This window comes from Sparus aurata, chromosome 1 (assembly GCF_900880675.1).
Source record: "Sparus aurata chromosome 1, fSpaAur1.1, whole genome shotgun sequence".
Taxonomy (NCBI): Eukaryota; Metazoa; Chordata; class Actinopteri; order Spariformes; family Sparidae; genus Sparus; species Sparus aurata.
The window spans coordinates 14233088-14249806 of NC_044187.1; the positions used below are offsets into that span (position 1 = coordinate 14233088).

General features: G+C 42.2%; 1 protein-coding gene across 1 annotated transcript; it reads right to left on the reverse strand.

Annotated features, from left to right (window-relative positions):
• Window positions 1–3656: 3656 nt before the first annotated feature.
• Window positions 3657–12741, reverse strand: LOC115589616 (nephronectin). Its single transcript, XM_030430596.1, has 7 exons — window positions 12546–12741; window positions 10826–10950; window positions 9308–9400; window positions 9058–9180; window positions 8529–8648; window positions 5685–5819; window positions 3657–4481 (listed from the first exon to the last, which is right to left on the reverse strand). Exons 1-7 carry the CDS (start codon window positions 12620–12622, stop codon window positions 4273–4275), a joined length of 882 nt encoding a protein of 293 aa, XP_030286456.1. The 5' UTR covers window positions 12623–12741; the 3' UTR covers window positions 3657–4272.
• Window positions 12742–16719: the final 3978 nt, after the last annotated feature.

Below are 16719 nucleotides of genomic sequence, written 5' to 3' on the forward strand. Positions count from 1 at the left end.
ATTGTTATGGTGAACATGTTAGAAAACAATCAGCAATTTATACATTTAGCAGATACAAAGTCATTTTTCTGGTCATCTGATGACTGTAAATCCAATAGTCAACTCCCCTTTAAGCTCTGTTTTTGGTCTCCACCATCTGCTGAGGGAAATATCTTCCTCTTTAACTGCTGAAAGCTCCACTATGATCAGTAACAGCTATCGTTGGTTTGTCAGTGTGTTGTTTGGTGATGGGTGGGTAACATCCAGCATCTTTATCAGAGCTTTTTCACTAAAAAACATGTGTGCTGCATTTAGAAATTAAATGTCACGGTGAGGAAAAACATGGACTCCAACCCAAATGCTTGACCAAAACCGGCCAAACCCTCCGGCAACCGCATAAAAACTTGCACCAGATTGGATGAATGTGACGATTGGGCTGCTGCTTGGGGATTTCAAACTGGACCAGCGTGGCGGCTCCTTTGCAAACTTTCTCTCATAAAACAAAAACAGCTCAGCGAAATGTGTTTCTGAAGACATTTTGGGCGAGACGTAAGCCACGCAGTTGCAGAATCTGTCTTCATTTTAGCTCGGCAATATCTAGTTTTTATAGTGTTTCACAAACGTCCAGAGACGCCACGTCACGTAAGAGGAAGTAAAATCTTGCAAATGGCATCTTTAAATAAACTGATGATGACTATATATACTAAGTCGACCAATCATGACTAGTCACTTAACTTCATACTTTGGAGGAAACACACGTTGTAAAAGAACAGAAATATATTGCCTTTCTCCGTGGTTGGGCCTTAATTGCAGCACAAAAGAATAATGAAGTGTGTTGGCTTCCAAGAAAAACCTTTGGTCCCAGCCACTTCCCTTCACCTTCTCCAGAGTGGGCATTCCTATATAGATTAGCTGGAAATCTTTCCTGTTCTATCGAGGATAATCCCTCGAACAAGGCCGCTCGGCTCTCATATTAAGAATGATTTAGGCACAGTGAATTCCGGTCAGGTCAAGTCTCCTGCTTTCATGTTATGATGTGGCTGTTCCAGTTGTTATACGTACCTTGTGCAGAGAATAGGAGCAGACAGAAGAAAGGGGAAGGAAAAGAGGGCAGCTTTTTTTTTTTTTTTGTACTGTTCAAAGTTCAAAGTCATCATGTGGATTTGAAACATGAATTAAGGTCACGGATACACACAGACCGCTCAGTCCGTTTGAAAGGAAGCGCGTGCATGTGTGTGTGTAGGAGAGAGAGCTTGAACAAGGGTGTCTGGGAGTTAACTTTTTAAGATGTTTGAGGTCTTACAGATATTTCCACATCAGGTTTTCCTTCAGCCACACACACACACACACACACACGCACACACGCACGCACACTACCCACCGCATAGCAGAACATTCATCAGGAGTGTATTAGTATGAATGAGAATTACAAGTGGTGCACATGAGCTTTTTTTCCTCCTGGGGTCACACAGAAGAGAGTGACTCACATGTATTTACTCCACATAATGTGATTTAAAAGTGACTGAGAGGACATTGCTGCAGAAGCTTTAATTATCTCCGTGGCAAAATTGGGAATAGAGGTTTGGTTAAGCCGCTGTGATGTGATTCTATTTTCATTCGTAAAACTGAAACAAATGAGCCCCGTTCGTTTTCTTTTTGTCCTTTTTTTCTTTTTTTTTTGGCACAGATTCATGAACACGGGGAATGATTTGGCGACAGAACCAGTAAGCTCAGCTTTATTTAGTTCAGCTCATTTTGGTCAAATTCAATAGTGCATAAAAGAAATCTGGAGAAGATTGCTGCAGGCAGCGGGCTGTCACACTCTGCAGCGTTGTAGGCAAAGGCGAGCAAAGAGAAAATGGCTCCCTAACAAGATTTATAATTTTACGCTGAGGGTTCAAGCTCTGGCTCATTCCCCCTGAGTGGGATTGGTCAGCATCTATAATTTTAATTCATTCATGGAAACACTGCACTGTGTTCCTCCTTATAGTGGCTGTGTGTCAGAGGAGATGTGGGTCCAATAGGAACATAATACCAGAATTAGCCGTGGAAAAGCCTCCACTGATGGAGCACGGGGAGAAAAGACTGGCTTATTTCAAGCTAAAGTGAAAAGGACAGTATGGGCAAGACAGGGGTTTTAGTGGTTTTACAGTTCAGTGGTGGTGTTTGAAAGCATGGTCTTTCAGCAACGTGGGTGGCACGGTTGTTCCTAGCATCTCCGCTATTGTATTGTCATTGGCTCTATGCACTTGTCAGCATCATTGCTCACTTTCTCAGGATAAATGTTGATTTTGCTTTACAGAAGGAGAGCCGAGGCAGCAGCGCTTTGATTCGTGAAATTGCCATGGCCTCGGTGTGAGAGCCTGTGTCACTGCAGATGCCCAAATTCCTCTGACATGTTTATTGTTGTCTTTTATTTTGCGGAGGCCATTCTTTGCGCAGCTCAAGCCCAAGCCACTGTTCCTGTCACTACTCCTCCATGCGAAATCTTGAGTGTCGTGTAAACAGAGAACCAGAAAATAACAAGCACAAGAAAAGGGAAAATTTCCACCCCAGCGTCGTCCGCCTTTTTTCTCCCGAAGCCCTCTCCAGTGTACCCACCACTTGTTGTCCTTTATTTGTGGCCTAAGTGCTTTGGCATTAAATCTTATTATTTTTTGGTAAATAAACCAGTTTCTGGTTGGAATTACACACAACTTGGTGTGAGGTCCTTTTCAAAAAGGGGCCTGGATCCTTTTATCTAAAATGTTTTCTATTTCTGCTTTTGTAAGACACTTTTGACTGCTTTGAAAGAGAGAAACAAGGTTTTTCTTGCGTTTCTGGGGGTGAGGTCGGGGATTTTTCTCAGCATTGTGGTGAGATTTATTCGAAGAGGCTGCATTTTTTCCTGATTTCCCTCTTTGTTCTCTGTAAGTAGTTCCAGGTCCCCCCTCACACACACACACACACACACACACACACACGCTCATCTGTGTGTGTAAACGTGCACCAGGCTCTGTGATTTTGCACATGGGTGTATGTGTGTGTGTGTGTGTGTGTGGAGCACATGTGTGAATGTGTGTGCGTGTGGGTGAGGCGGGGACTTGATGTGACACCTGCTGTTGGGATGAATAGGGTCAGTGGCAGGGCCCTTCAGCAGGCAGCAGCTGCTTGTTCTCACTGCAAGCCCGACTCTCTCAGCACTCCAAAGCTTCGACTGAGGCCCTCACATGACACGTAGTGCCCCCTACCACCATCTACTATCATTACAGTTATTATCTCCAAGTATTCCCCCCTCTCCCGGGGTCACAATCTTAATCGTTGCGAAGGAAACGTAAAATTGACCCGAGGAAAACATCAAAAACGAACTTCAATTTCCATTCTTGTGCTCTGTGGACGCAGGAAGAGGTTTCCAGACAGCTGCTGACAGACAAAGATTCTTGGTATTTGGTTGGTCTGACCTGTCTATGCTCTCTTGCTGTGTGGTAGTCTGCCCTGCGTGTGACTTAGTAGGTCTGAAAACATTCCCTGTGGCATAACAGAGGAAGATAAACAGCGAGGTATGAAAACATCAGTCTGCGTTTTCATATGCCTCTTAAATGTGTCATTTTCCATCGATTTTTTAAATTTGTAATGGCATCAGAACGACTCTTCACGGAAATATCATACGATAGACTAATAAATTACAGTAAACACTCTTTGACAGCACAACATTCTTCAGAGTTTATTGCAAAGGCAGCAGAGATACAGCATCTTCCCTTATCTATCCACCAGAGGTCAGCCTTTTATCAACAAATTCTGATCGGGTCTCACAAAACTGCTCTTTTTCATGATGAAAACTCACACTTAATGGCACATTTGATAAATTACCAGCGATCCATAAGCGATATTTGGACTTTGGCGCGGCATTTTGCAGGACAAAGCCGGCCACATGTGCAATAACAGGGGGCCGTGGTTCTGTGACAGCGGTGATGCCAGCGCAAGGAAAACCCTCCTGTCATCACAGTCCATTTGGGCTGAAGCACACAAGCAAAGTACAGAGTGTGGTCCTGTCGCAGCGCATTTGTTAAATGAAGGGTTCCTTCAACAGACATCAAACGGCCACTAATGGTGCTGGGGGTATTCCAGGTTTTTTGCTTTGGTGGCTGGGAAGAGAAATGACAGCCTTTAAAAGAAAAAGGTGTCTGTTGTGTTGAAAATGATTATTACTCAACAACTTGACATTATGTTCTGAGAGTTCCTGTTAACCATTTTGTTAACCTTGAGCGCTTCCCATGTTACCCTGTAGTGTTGCGCATCTCTTTTCATTTGACTCTAAGATGAAGGTTTCTCAGGCTTGGTCCTTTTGGAGAGTTTGTAGTTGAAGTACATGACAGCCTTGGACTGTGGGGCTCTCCTGGGCCAGCAGGTGCGTCCGTTGCCGAAGTAGTCCTCCAAACACTGACAGGTGTAGGAACCATCTGTGTTGACACACTGAGCACGGCGGCTGCACCGGTGAGCCCCGGTTAAACATTCGTCCTTATCTGTGGAGAAAAGGAAGAGAAATGTTTACAAAGGCCTGTCAGATATAAGATATAAGTCTTATTAGCTCAGCACGAGGAGAGCAAAGGGTTTTGGAAAAGGGTCTGTTTAAAACCTGCTCAAGATAATTTTGCAATGCTCATCACACAGATGAAAACAAAAACAGGTCGTGGGTGAGCCCACAGCTGAGTGGGTGAGCTATGAGTGTTCATCAAATAAACATGGTCTGTGAATCCACTGCTGCCAAAGCACATCTTCACATGATCCCTCTCGCTGCCAATTAACACAGATGAGGAGAACATGTGGAGCTGTGCTATGATCCATTTAGTAATTTACAGGATTGGACATGGAACAGATCTGAACGTGGCATAAAGAAATGTCGTAAATGGGCGTCCCTGTGGCCTGGTGGTCTATGACACATAACATGTTAAGCTCTTGTAGGGGTGTTTTCTGTTGCACGATATCCCCTTTTCTCTTCCCTATACAACAATCAACTATCTTTCTCCCCAATTGCCTTCCCTACCGTTAACATTCAAGCGCATAAATGAAGTTCCTAAAATATCAGCCCAGTTGCCATCATGAAATGTTGCTATTGCATGTTTCTGCAAACCACAGATCCATAAAATGTGCTGGTTTTATACGTATCATGTCAATGTTTCTATGATATGTGTTCTTTGCAAGCTATGACAATATTTACAAGCCTGAAACTGCTGGTTGTTTTCAACAATACATGGGGATATTTTTTAAGCCATGTTAGTGAGAACCATGATGTTTTCCTACACCCTCACCAAGTTAACCAATTTTCTATTTCTCTGTTGTCACAACATTGTGATTATGCTCTGGTTAGGTTTAGGCACCACTTGGTTGGGGTTAGGAAAACATCATGTTTTTGTGGCCTTGATCACAGATTGGAGATGATCCCACTTCCCAAGAAGAAGCCTGTTCTGGTTGCCACAAAAATGGCTGGAAATATCCACAGATGTCCTTAAAATATCCAGTGATGTGAAAGTCACCTAATGAGCATGTAATGTGAAGATGAAAGGCCATGTTTGGAATAAGTTTCAACCTTGGACAACCTTGGGAATATTTTTCTGGTGACTGGGTTGGATTTTATGAGAAACGTGGCAATCTGTTAACAACTACTTATTGAGATGCTCCAAAAAGAACATTAAACCATTGACTTCATTTAAAAACAAAGACCGCACCTCGACATTGCACCGAGCCCTGCAGCATCCCAATAACAAACCCATCTCGGCACACGCAGACGAAGCTGCCGAAAGTGTTCTTGCAGATCTGCCGCGGTGGACACACATCAGCATCGCGCTGACACTCATCGACATCTGCAAAACAACATAAACACGTGTCGAACACCAGCAACACATTAGGGTAATTTCATTGCACAACAGTCTGAATTTTTGGCCTTCTGGTCCACATAACCCAGCCTCACCTTTTTTAAAACAAACACACACACGCACCACACACTGTATCTCTTATGGACGTGAAGTTGCTTGAACGTTCCTTGTCTTTGCTCAAAAACAATAATTACCTTCACAAACATGACAGGCACAAATGAGTACCTTGACCTTGCGACGACGTCTTTGTACTGAAGCTTTGAAAGATCTTCAAAAACAAGCAATGACCCAAATACACAAATGTTTCACATCAGGTGTGCAGAATGAAGTCATTTATGGCATCCTCTGGGATTCATTAACTTCTAATGACAAACAAATAAATGGTTCTCTCCCTTTTCCACTGGTCAAAGATTGCAGTTAAACCCGCTAAGTTCAGGCTTTTTTGAGCAATGGGATTATTTACTTGGCATTTACACCCAAGTCAAATGACTCTGCAGCAGACATGGGTTTTTATCACCTCGGCTTGGCTCAGCTTTGATCTAAACACAAGACCCAGGTGAACATGCTAAATCTCGCCGTTTGAAGTGAAATATGCGTTATCAACATCCGGTGGCGTAAATACGGAAGGAATTAGTGACGCAGTATATACTAGGACATTTCATTACTGGACACTGTGTTGCAGGTGGAGTCCAGCTTATGCCTATCAAAGCTGCTCAGTGGTGTTTTGAAGCCAAATAGCCTGACATCCTGGCTAAAAATATAACTGGATCAGTGACCAAGCTGGCTAACTTCCAGTTTAGCACCCGGCTAACTTGAACGGAGATAAAATAATTGAATCTTCTTCCTCAACTTTCAAATGTTATTGGACCGAATGGCTCAAATTGTGATAGTGAAACAAGGCTTTTCGCAGGGGGTTGTGGTGCTCAAAAGAATTGATCCACCTTTTTACAGACACTTCTTTGGGTCTATTGTTGTTCTCTCTTCTGATACAACTTTTTCCAGCGCATTCGTGATGTACAACGTAACTCTTCAGATAAAAATCAGAGAGAGGATGCTTTGGCTGCAGGAAGTGGGAATGTGGTCAATACGCGGGTGTACCCGCTTTTAAAAAACCTGTGTAGACCCACTAATTTTGGTTGGAAACTGGCATTACGGTGTCTTATCTGTGTGAGCATCCTTTCCACACAACAGAGTCAGGTAATGTCCGAACATTCGTAGGTATACCGTATGTAAAACACCTAAACTGGCAACTAGATGTGTCCTTACTTCTCTGCTATCTTAACCTTCTTTCTAAAGTTTGACTATGGTTGCAAGAACCCACAAAAATAAATGTAGTGCTCCATGTTTGGTACCTTATATCTTGTCAAACCACTACCAGGTGTTAAGCAGTGACTTGAAAGCTTCGACTTCTCTCCATCTTGGATGTTGAATGGTTCCCACCAAAAGCTCTCCCACTGTGTGAAAACATCCTAACAGCCGTGAGAGAAGCTGTTGAAGGCTCGCTTCATTACAGGACAGGAGGTGTCTGCTGCTTAGCCATCGAGGGGGGACTTTGGTCATAAAGTGGTCGGACACTGAGGAGTGAGTCCAGGGTATGTTTTTCTTCACACAAGGTAATTAAAGGCTTTTTCACCGTTGGGTGGACAGACCCAGTGGAGAGGTGCCACTGGTAAGTTCGCTGCATGTAGTTAACATAATGTGCATTGGAAGCTGTGTGCATCACCTGTTCTACAAATAAAGCCAAATATAGAAGCTCTAAAGGCCACAACAACAGTGATTCACTATATCGCTGTTTCACCACAGGAACTTTCCCATGCGACCATGAACTCATAAGAAACTACCAAGAAACGTAACCTGAATATAGATGACTAAGGGACAAAATGTACAGTGGTTCTTGCACCATAGGTTTGAAGTGCTGAATCACGTTCATTGGTCAAGTACATTAACTCTAGTCATATGCCCCTTTTGCACTTGGCAAAAAAAACAGACATTAAAGCCCACAGCACAACAGTTTTTCTCTTTGACACCGGAAGAAGAACAGGGATGCAAATTTATCTATCTGGCAATGGGAGCGCAGTCGATTGCCTATTTTATCCGGTTTACAAACCTGCATATGTGTGCTAATATTTGTGTAAAAATGATAATTTACAGCGAACACAGATTAGGCAATATAGCCTTGTTTATCCTGCATTAATTGATATCAGCTGATTGAAACAGCTGTAAACACAATATTGACATATTATTCCTTTTCAGTTGAAATGGTGAACTTGACAGCAAATACTCTTACTAGCAACATTAGCATTCATTTAGAGTCATGTTTCTTGCCAACTGATTAATGCAAGTCTAACATTTGCCCTGATCGAGGTGCTGAATGCTCATCTAAGTTCAGAAACATGGAAGATCGTGCACAGTTGAGGTGCAGAACACAAAACCAAAACAATGTGCTGAAAGACACTAAATGCCCCTTGAGTTGAGGAGAGTTATTTCCCTGCAGGTTCATCACTACAAGCTGAAAATGATATAAGCAGATACACCTCTCTCTAATGATGAGTGAGGACTAATCGCCTAAACATGGAGGTTATGTCAGACATGAATAATGAAGGAAACAGAAACACTATCAAGCTAAGAAGCACTAAATCTAAACAAGTGCTACACCACAGCAATAAGCCAATGGGGTGTTTGCTAAAGAAGCATTACCTTCACAGGTCTTGTTGTCAGCGGCCAGGTGGAGGCCGGGGGGACACAGACAGCGCACCGCTCCCCCTCTCTCCATCTGGCATCCAAACTGGCAGCGCAGGGAGAAACATGCGGCTTCTCCTGGAAGACAGACAGGGAAACACTGGCTGAGGATCGGTCAGAGAAATGGGCCACTGGATCACCGCTGAGACAACACACACACACACACACACACACACACACACACACACAAACACACACACACACACACATACACACACACACACACACACTGTCATGCCACCACACACACAGCACACGACTAAACAAAACTGGTGACCAAACGGTATCTTAAAAACATAAAACACCTCTGAACTTTTCATGATATCGCTCATTATAATATAAGCCTATAAAGGTGTTTACACTGAGAACAGAAGAGCTGCTCCGACAACAGAAATATCATCTGTCAGTTTCACAGATTTTCTTCATTTGATTTTCAGATTGTGGTCTGTAAGTTTGAAATGCTTTGTTTAAACAGGAAATTGCTCACTGGTGCAGGTGTATCCATCTGCGTCGAGTGTGTATCCAGGTTCACAGTAACAGCGATAGCTACCGTGTGTATTCATGCAGCGCTGGGAACACGGCCTCTCCAGGAAACCGCACTCGTTCACATCTGGAGTCAATATGAAACATTATTCAGGCAGCAGATAGAGATCCTTGTGGTAAATGAGGAGAACACAGGTAATGGGCAAGAAATTAGAAACATAAGACTGACAATGATTTTGTGTATTATACTCCACCTTCATCACACTGCGGTCCTTTATACCCCGTGGAGCATGAACACACGTCTGGTCGTACGCACTTTCCATTCACACATGACTTCCCGCACACCGCTGTGGAGGATGATAGACACGCTGAAAACCAAATCAAGCCAACTTCTGCACACTGGTATATGAGGGCCATCTTTATAGCTGAATTATATGACAACGAAGTAATTTTTGTCCACCTGACGGCAACAGAAAAGTTGTTACACACGTATCATGTTATAAGGTGTTGTTAGCAAACAGTTGCCTATTTACACATTGCACAGATACAAAGCGACAGTAGCCTAAGTACACAGTTGTCTAAGTCAGATATTAACTCGCCTATTACCTCTGCTTTGGTCTCCACCAGCTCCTGGCGCTCCGTTTTAGTGTTCAGCTAGTTGCTAGCTCTGTTAGGTGCTGGGAGGGTGATGTAAAGTGTGTTCATCAGGAATGTTTTTGTCTTTTCTCTGGCCGTGTCAGTGTGATTTTCGCTCACCTTTTCACCCTGTTTTGGTCTCCTGAGAAAAAAGTAGCCGCTTAATGCTCCCCTGTGTTTACCAGCTAGTTGCCTACTTTGTCCGTCGTTTGCTGTTGAGCCAGTAATGATATACAGTGGTTCAACAGAGCTTTTTCACTAAAAACAGCTGTGTGTTGTGAAATTATATTAATTTGAGCAGAGTTTGGGGCTGTAAAACCAAAACAATGAGCTCAAAAACACTAAAACCTTACATAGAGCTGACAGGAGCTGTAGAGTTGAATGATGATTCTCCATTAGTCTTTTAATCTAGCAACATTTTTGCACTACTTGCTCATACAGTATATTAGATTTAATGAATTGCATGGGCAGTATAGGCTAAATATTGATTAGTACAACCATGAATTTACTCAAAAAATACTCAATATCAATTACAAAACCTGCACTCATGTTTTTACGCTAGCAAAGGTACAAGAAATAATATCATCACAATATTCAATGTACACACCATGCAGAACAGCTTGTCTCAGAGTGTTATATGAAATGTTGGATTATTACAGATACAGTCACATTAAGTAGCATTTTAATGGTGTTGTCATGTAGTGTTTTCTCTATCAATACATTGTATTGGTAGACTATATTTATAAGCTTGTCAGATGTTCAGATCACACTTACTAACTAAAGCTGTCAGATACATTTAGTAGAGTAAATAATACATAATCTCTTTCTGATATGTAGCAGAGTAAAAGAGTAAAGGAGCATAAAATGGAAGTAAAAGTACCTCAAAACTGCAGTATTACAATAATATTACTTATTTACTTACAACACTAAGAATTCTGAGTTCATTTGTTAGTAGAAAAGAAAAGACGGCAATAAATGAGGAAAAACTAAAATAAAAAAGAACCAGAAATGCAAGAACCAGAACTTCCTCACATGTATTTCCTAATATTTGTTGTTTTTCTGAGATGTTGAACTGATAACCTGTGAACTGAGGGTAATGTGTCATTGTACTCATGCTGTCACTGAAACAGACTTACGCTGACAAATGCCGTTAACATTCCTCCATCCCAAACAACAGGAAGTAGTCTGACCGTAGCCGCAGAGCCCCGGCTGCCCACGACCCCGAGTGTGCTCCAACGCATCCTCCGGTGACCTGTGGAGGCTGAGACAAAAGGTTATCAGACCATTAAGCATCGTCAAGCCTTCAGGGCTTCAATTTCAGCGCAGGACCCTCACAGGCTGATGCCCTTAAGGAAGGTGAAAGGCTAAGAAGGGTTGAGGGCAGCGGCCTTTGAAGCTCAGTTCATGATGGCAAATGCAAACATAGAGAGCACATATCATGAATATTGAGAGACCCTAAACAACAGTCAGTCCAATGGTATTGCAAAAATAAAAGAGGTGCAGCAAAAAGAAAACTGTATTCACAAATAAATCTACTGTAAAATTACTCATGGCAAAAGATCAACATTAAGTCCCCAAAGGAAGTCGTTGTTCACTCGATCACCACCTCCTACATAATCAACACTTAATAGTTTACTCTATGACAAGCAGTAAATTGAGATTTCAAACACTAGTGTGATGGTTGACAGGTTTTTATACAACATCCACAATCACACAACAGCAATTTTTAACATCTATGCGTTTATACAACGTGATGCATTGCATTGTTGGACTGTAATTTCTGCTGCTATGGGTCTCTGTTGAAACAAAACGACTGCCGAATGTTGCTTCTGCTCAGAGCCAGCTAACTCTGGAGGAGAAAGTTGGTGCAGAGCCGGGCAGCCTGGAAGAAAAAACACCCAAAAGAAAAAGAAGAAAAGAAGAAGAAGAAGAAGAAGAAGAAGAAGAAGAAGAAAATAAAAAATTTAAATGTGTCATAAATAGCTTGTCAACTCAACAGTTTTTTAAAAATGTTTTAAAGGGAGTCTGGGCAACAAAGTAAATGTGACATGTTTAGTGTCAATAAATATAAAACTCTGTAACATGATGATAATGTCAGGAGACGTATGTAATATAAATCCTTAACTATGAATTCTAATATCTAGAAATGCTAAATTATATTGAATATTAATATGATAATGATAACAAATAAATAAACAAAAAAGTGAAAAAGTAGGGATTCAAATATGCAACAAAAGAACGGCCACAAGTTGATTTGATGCAGTCAAGGATAAATCTTGGCAACAATCAAATGTGAATGTAAATCTGAATCCCTTATTCAGAGAAATATCTCATACATTTTGTTTCTTAACAGATCTTTTGAGCGCACAAGAGCCCATTTGCTGCCGCTGCACACTGTAACTACTCATGAAACACCTCCCTCATTCCCATGCGTTCACCAGAAAACGTCCTTAAAGTCTATGCGGCAATAATTTCTCCCTCATTAAAAATCTGCTGTGAATAACAAAAGCGCAATAAACTACACGGCCTAAAGAACCACTGAACAAGCTTCCTCCACGGCCGCTGTTAAATCTCCTCACACCCACACGGCAAAAGGAGGCTATTAAATGATTAGACACAGGCCAAGTAGGTTCATTTCACATGCTCACACTGTACTGGCCCCAGCGGTCTATGTGAGAAAGATTCACATCCCTTTTCTTCGTCTTTTTCTGAAGAAGTTGCACAGATTCCTGTATTTCTCATAGTTGGGCAGCAGTTTATTGCTTCTAGGAAAAGTGACAGATTATACCTCATAAATACTGAAGTGATAAAGTTCACAATTCAATTCTATTTTCTCTTACATAAATTCTTTCTTACCTGTCCTGATGATGAGCCCCAGAGAGCGTGAAGAAATGCAACATCACCACAAAGACCTTTCGGCTTATTTCAATCATTTTCTTCCACCACAGTTTCTGTTACGATCCTTTAAGTTCATATTAGCTGCCTCTATCCTCCGAAAGCTTCTCTCGTTTCATGATGGGTGCGTGTGTTTAAAAGGCAATTGTAGAGGTGTCCTCGGTGCCAAAGGGGAATTTACCTGTGTGTTTGTTTGAGGAGTGGAGGTGGTGGGTCACATGGTGTAATTGCAGGGTGCTGAATGTTAGAGGTGTGACAGCTCACCTGTGTGGAAATACAAAGAGGCAGGAGCCAAAACAAGGAGAGGGACAGAAGAAGAGTCGAATTACGTGTATGAAGTGTTCATATTAGCAAGAGGGGCTCTTTTTCATCATTTATAATTTATTTATTTATATACTTATTCATTTCTTCCAGTTTCCCTTTTTGAATGAACTATACAGGCTACCGCCACCCGCTGGAATGGAGAGTTATTTCTTCTCACGCAAGCAAAGAACGCGATAGCTAGTTGGCTGCCGGATGTAGTCTTTGTGGTGTGTTCAAGTGCAGTGTTTTTTGGCAACGATACAAGCAGTGCGAGGTGATGTAGCAATTGGCCTTCGTGATTTGATTTGGGTTTTGTGGCAAGACGAGAGGTATTTCGCTTGTTGCAATCTACAACCTCACCGCTAGATGCCTCTAAATCCTTCATACTGTACCTTTACTGTGTCACCGGAATTGCTCAAGAATTGGAACTCCCAGTAACACAGCTTTATGTTTTTTATTCTGATTATTGTAAGGGTTGAACAAAACAGATGTTAACTTTGGATAGAGACAAGCTAGCTGTCTCCACCTGCTTCCAGTCTTAATGCCAAGCTAGGCTAACAACCGCCCCCATCAGCCCCTCATCTCTCTATAAAATCAAGGAATCTCTGTCCGTCTGTGTGTGTGTGTGTGTGTGTGTGTGTGTGTTCCTCAAATATCTCTGCGGATCAGGATCAGACTGACCTGAGACTTACAACATGGCTGCTGCTTGGTTTAAGGGTGTGCGACATCGGATTTGTTTGGACTGCAATGATACCGTAAATAAATTATTTCATAAATGCTTTGCCAATTCCGCTAGCATTGTCAAGCATAGCCACCATAGTCACGTGCGCACCAGAGCCAATCACTGCAGAGCCCGACTCCATGACACACCTTAAGAAACAAGCGGATTTATACCTGCAGCAGTGCGAGCTGGACCGGGATTTAGCCGGCGGTTCGGTCCCGTTCTGTGCATCTAAACTGACTGTTGTGGATTAATGAGACTATACGAGTCTAAGGAGATCCGGATACGCAAGGACAAGAAACTGGAATAGGAATCTGTGGATGTTTGTGTGTAGCTAGCTGGTAGCCCACCCACACCTCCTGAGTCTACGGACGCGACGGCATGTCCAAAACCGGACTTACGTTAAATAACGTCCGCCACGCTTTTTCATGAACATTGCCATCACGTTCGCGTTGTGTCTGGTGCGGGAAGAGATGGTTAAAACGGGCTTTTGTCACGAAAGTGTCCACAATAGAGATCGCGAGTTTTAAGAGTTGAGAGATTTATGACATATAGCGTGTTTGGAGTGTATAGTTAGTGTGTTATGTAGTGTTTGGTGGAGTGTGTTTAGTGTGTAGAGTAGTCGTTTTTTTGTGTTGTGAGTCAAAACGATGAGGAGACTGCTGAATGTTGAGCAGGCAGGGAGGAGCTGAGAGAGCCCTGAGGCATTGCCTGCATTTAAATGTAAATAGTTAATATAACTTTGTAAATTTAAAAAACTCATGCACAAATTTAGCAAACAGCAATTTATATTTGCATTATAAGTAATAAAAATGGTTCATTAAAAACATATTTGTGGTTTTCACAGTAAAAAATCCAACTCGGATTTTAGATTTTTTGTGATTTTAGGTCCATTGTGTTAATACAGTATGTCAACATGGAAAGAAATAACTGTACAATCACACATGTGAGGTTGTGCTGAAAATAATGACACCAAACAAGGCAAGGTAAATAGTTTTTGTGGTAAAATATAATGGTAAAATCAAAAATAGTCAAAAACGGCAAATTATCTCCATGACGTTCCACCTTCAAACACAGCCTCATTTGGCCATCCATGAAAAAGCTACTTAACCTCCCACTTTTCTATAGGAATACATGCTTCCTACGGGCAATGCACTAGTCCTAATAAACAACTTGGTGAACTGTCCCTTTAAATCAACATATTACACTTTAAAACTACTGAGAACTAAGTGTACTATGAGTCAAGATGTTCAACTCCTGTGTCCAAGGTCATTAATTAACTGTCAAACTCAAATGATATCACTGGTTCCCTTTTCTAGAATATATTTTATTTGTTATTTCCATGACTGATTTTCATTTGTTTGATTGTAGAACCATATTAATCTTAATATCCTGCCCCGCACGTGTGTTTTTAACTAAATCATTCCTTTTTTTCTTTCTGGTATCGTTATTTGTTTTTTACTCGCTTGAAACTGAAAAGGGGAAGAAAAGTCAAATGATGAATTATTATTCATAAAAGTGAACGACAGACACAGATGAGGACTAAGTATTTTCCGACGGCTGGGAGGGACTGGATCTCAGGGTCGGAAATAACTGCTGGCAGGCTGAGAGGTAGAGCCTTTGAAGCCTTAACTATTACCAGCACTGATCATAGTGCTATCAGTTGTATTAAGCTCAAAGGCGGAGTCCATGTCTGGACGCCTGGTGGTCCGCTCACTATGTGAAATCGCAAGCGCACGTGCACACACACACATGCACGCACGCACGCATGTACGCACGCACACATGCACGCACACACGCACACACTGCATCTGTCTGATGAATGAACATCAGCTGTTAAAAAAGTCTTTTATAAGTTGATGTCATGTGTTAACCTCCCTACAGCTTCACTGAGGGCCCAGATCAAACTGATTATACTCATCCCCACTAAGGCCAACATTATTCTGCTTGTTTAGTCAGCTCACAGCAAACCAGACTTCCCTGTTCTCAAGCGACACCTCAATTTGTCTGACCCCAAAACAACAAATGGCGCATATTTGGCACTGTTCCTCCAGTCCCATTCAGCTAATTATGAGATTACTGTGGGTAGGTGGCCACCGGGGTGCCACCACTGCAGAACAGACCAGAGCGTAAAAAAAGTGCTCAAACTGCAAACCGCACGGTTTTTAGATTCAACCAATCATACTTGTCCAAGAATGGGATTGTATGAGGTGCTGGATGGCATGGAAGAAGGTGCGGTTAAGGGTTGCTGAAAATTGAAAATTGGTCTGTGTAAAAGTTTTGTCTCAGTTCATTCTCAGCTGTGTCTGTCTCAGTAGACATACACGCAGTCCCCCCCCTCCCAACCCTCCATCTTGGATGGTTTTTGTCAAATGTGTCACCACCACACATCAGCAACTGAGGTGGAAAGAAACCATAAAATGCCTGTGCACGGTCTGCCTTGAATTAGTGCCAAACCTCACTTCGTATCTGTCATAAACGATACAATTAAACTTAATCCTGCCTGCCAAAGAGGAAAGGAGTGAGGGGAAAGGAGGAAAAAAAAAAGAAAGTGGCCGTCAACAGTAAAACAGAATGATAAACGTTGTCGGTGCGAGCGCAGTGTGTGGCAAGTGCAGGAGTTGATCAGAGAGTTCGCCTCCATCTGCCCGCATGGACTTGGTGGGAGCGGATCAAGATTTCAAGTGTGTGTCTGCGCCAAAAATCTGCAGATCCTCCTCCTCCTTCTCTTTTTTGACCACATGAGAGGTGTAACACATTGGTGGTCTTTGATTCCCCGACTTGAAAAGGGATGCCCCACAAAGAGATCAGATGTCATTTACTTAAAGCCTCTTCCCCACCCCCACCTGCTCAAAAAATATAACATATCCGTCATAAATGATGAGGTTGGAGTGAATGCCCCGATGTGAAAATAAGATTCCTGGAACAATGTTGGTGGTCAGTAACACAGCCCGTTAAGACAGCCCTTCTGCTCTTATTAAATCGTACTTTTTCATATGTAATAGTGACATGCGGGTGTACTGCGTGACAATTCAGATTTACTTGAAGGATATTTTGCCTTTCAGAACTTGCCCACAGAGATAAAAAAGACCACCAGTACACTGAGAAGTC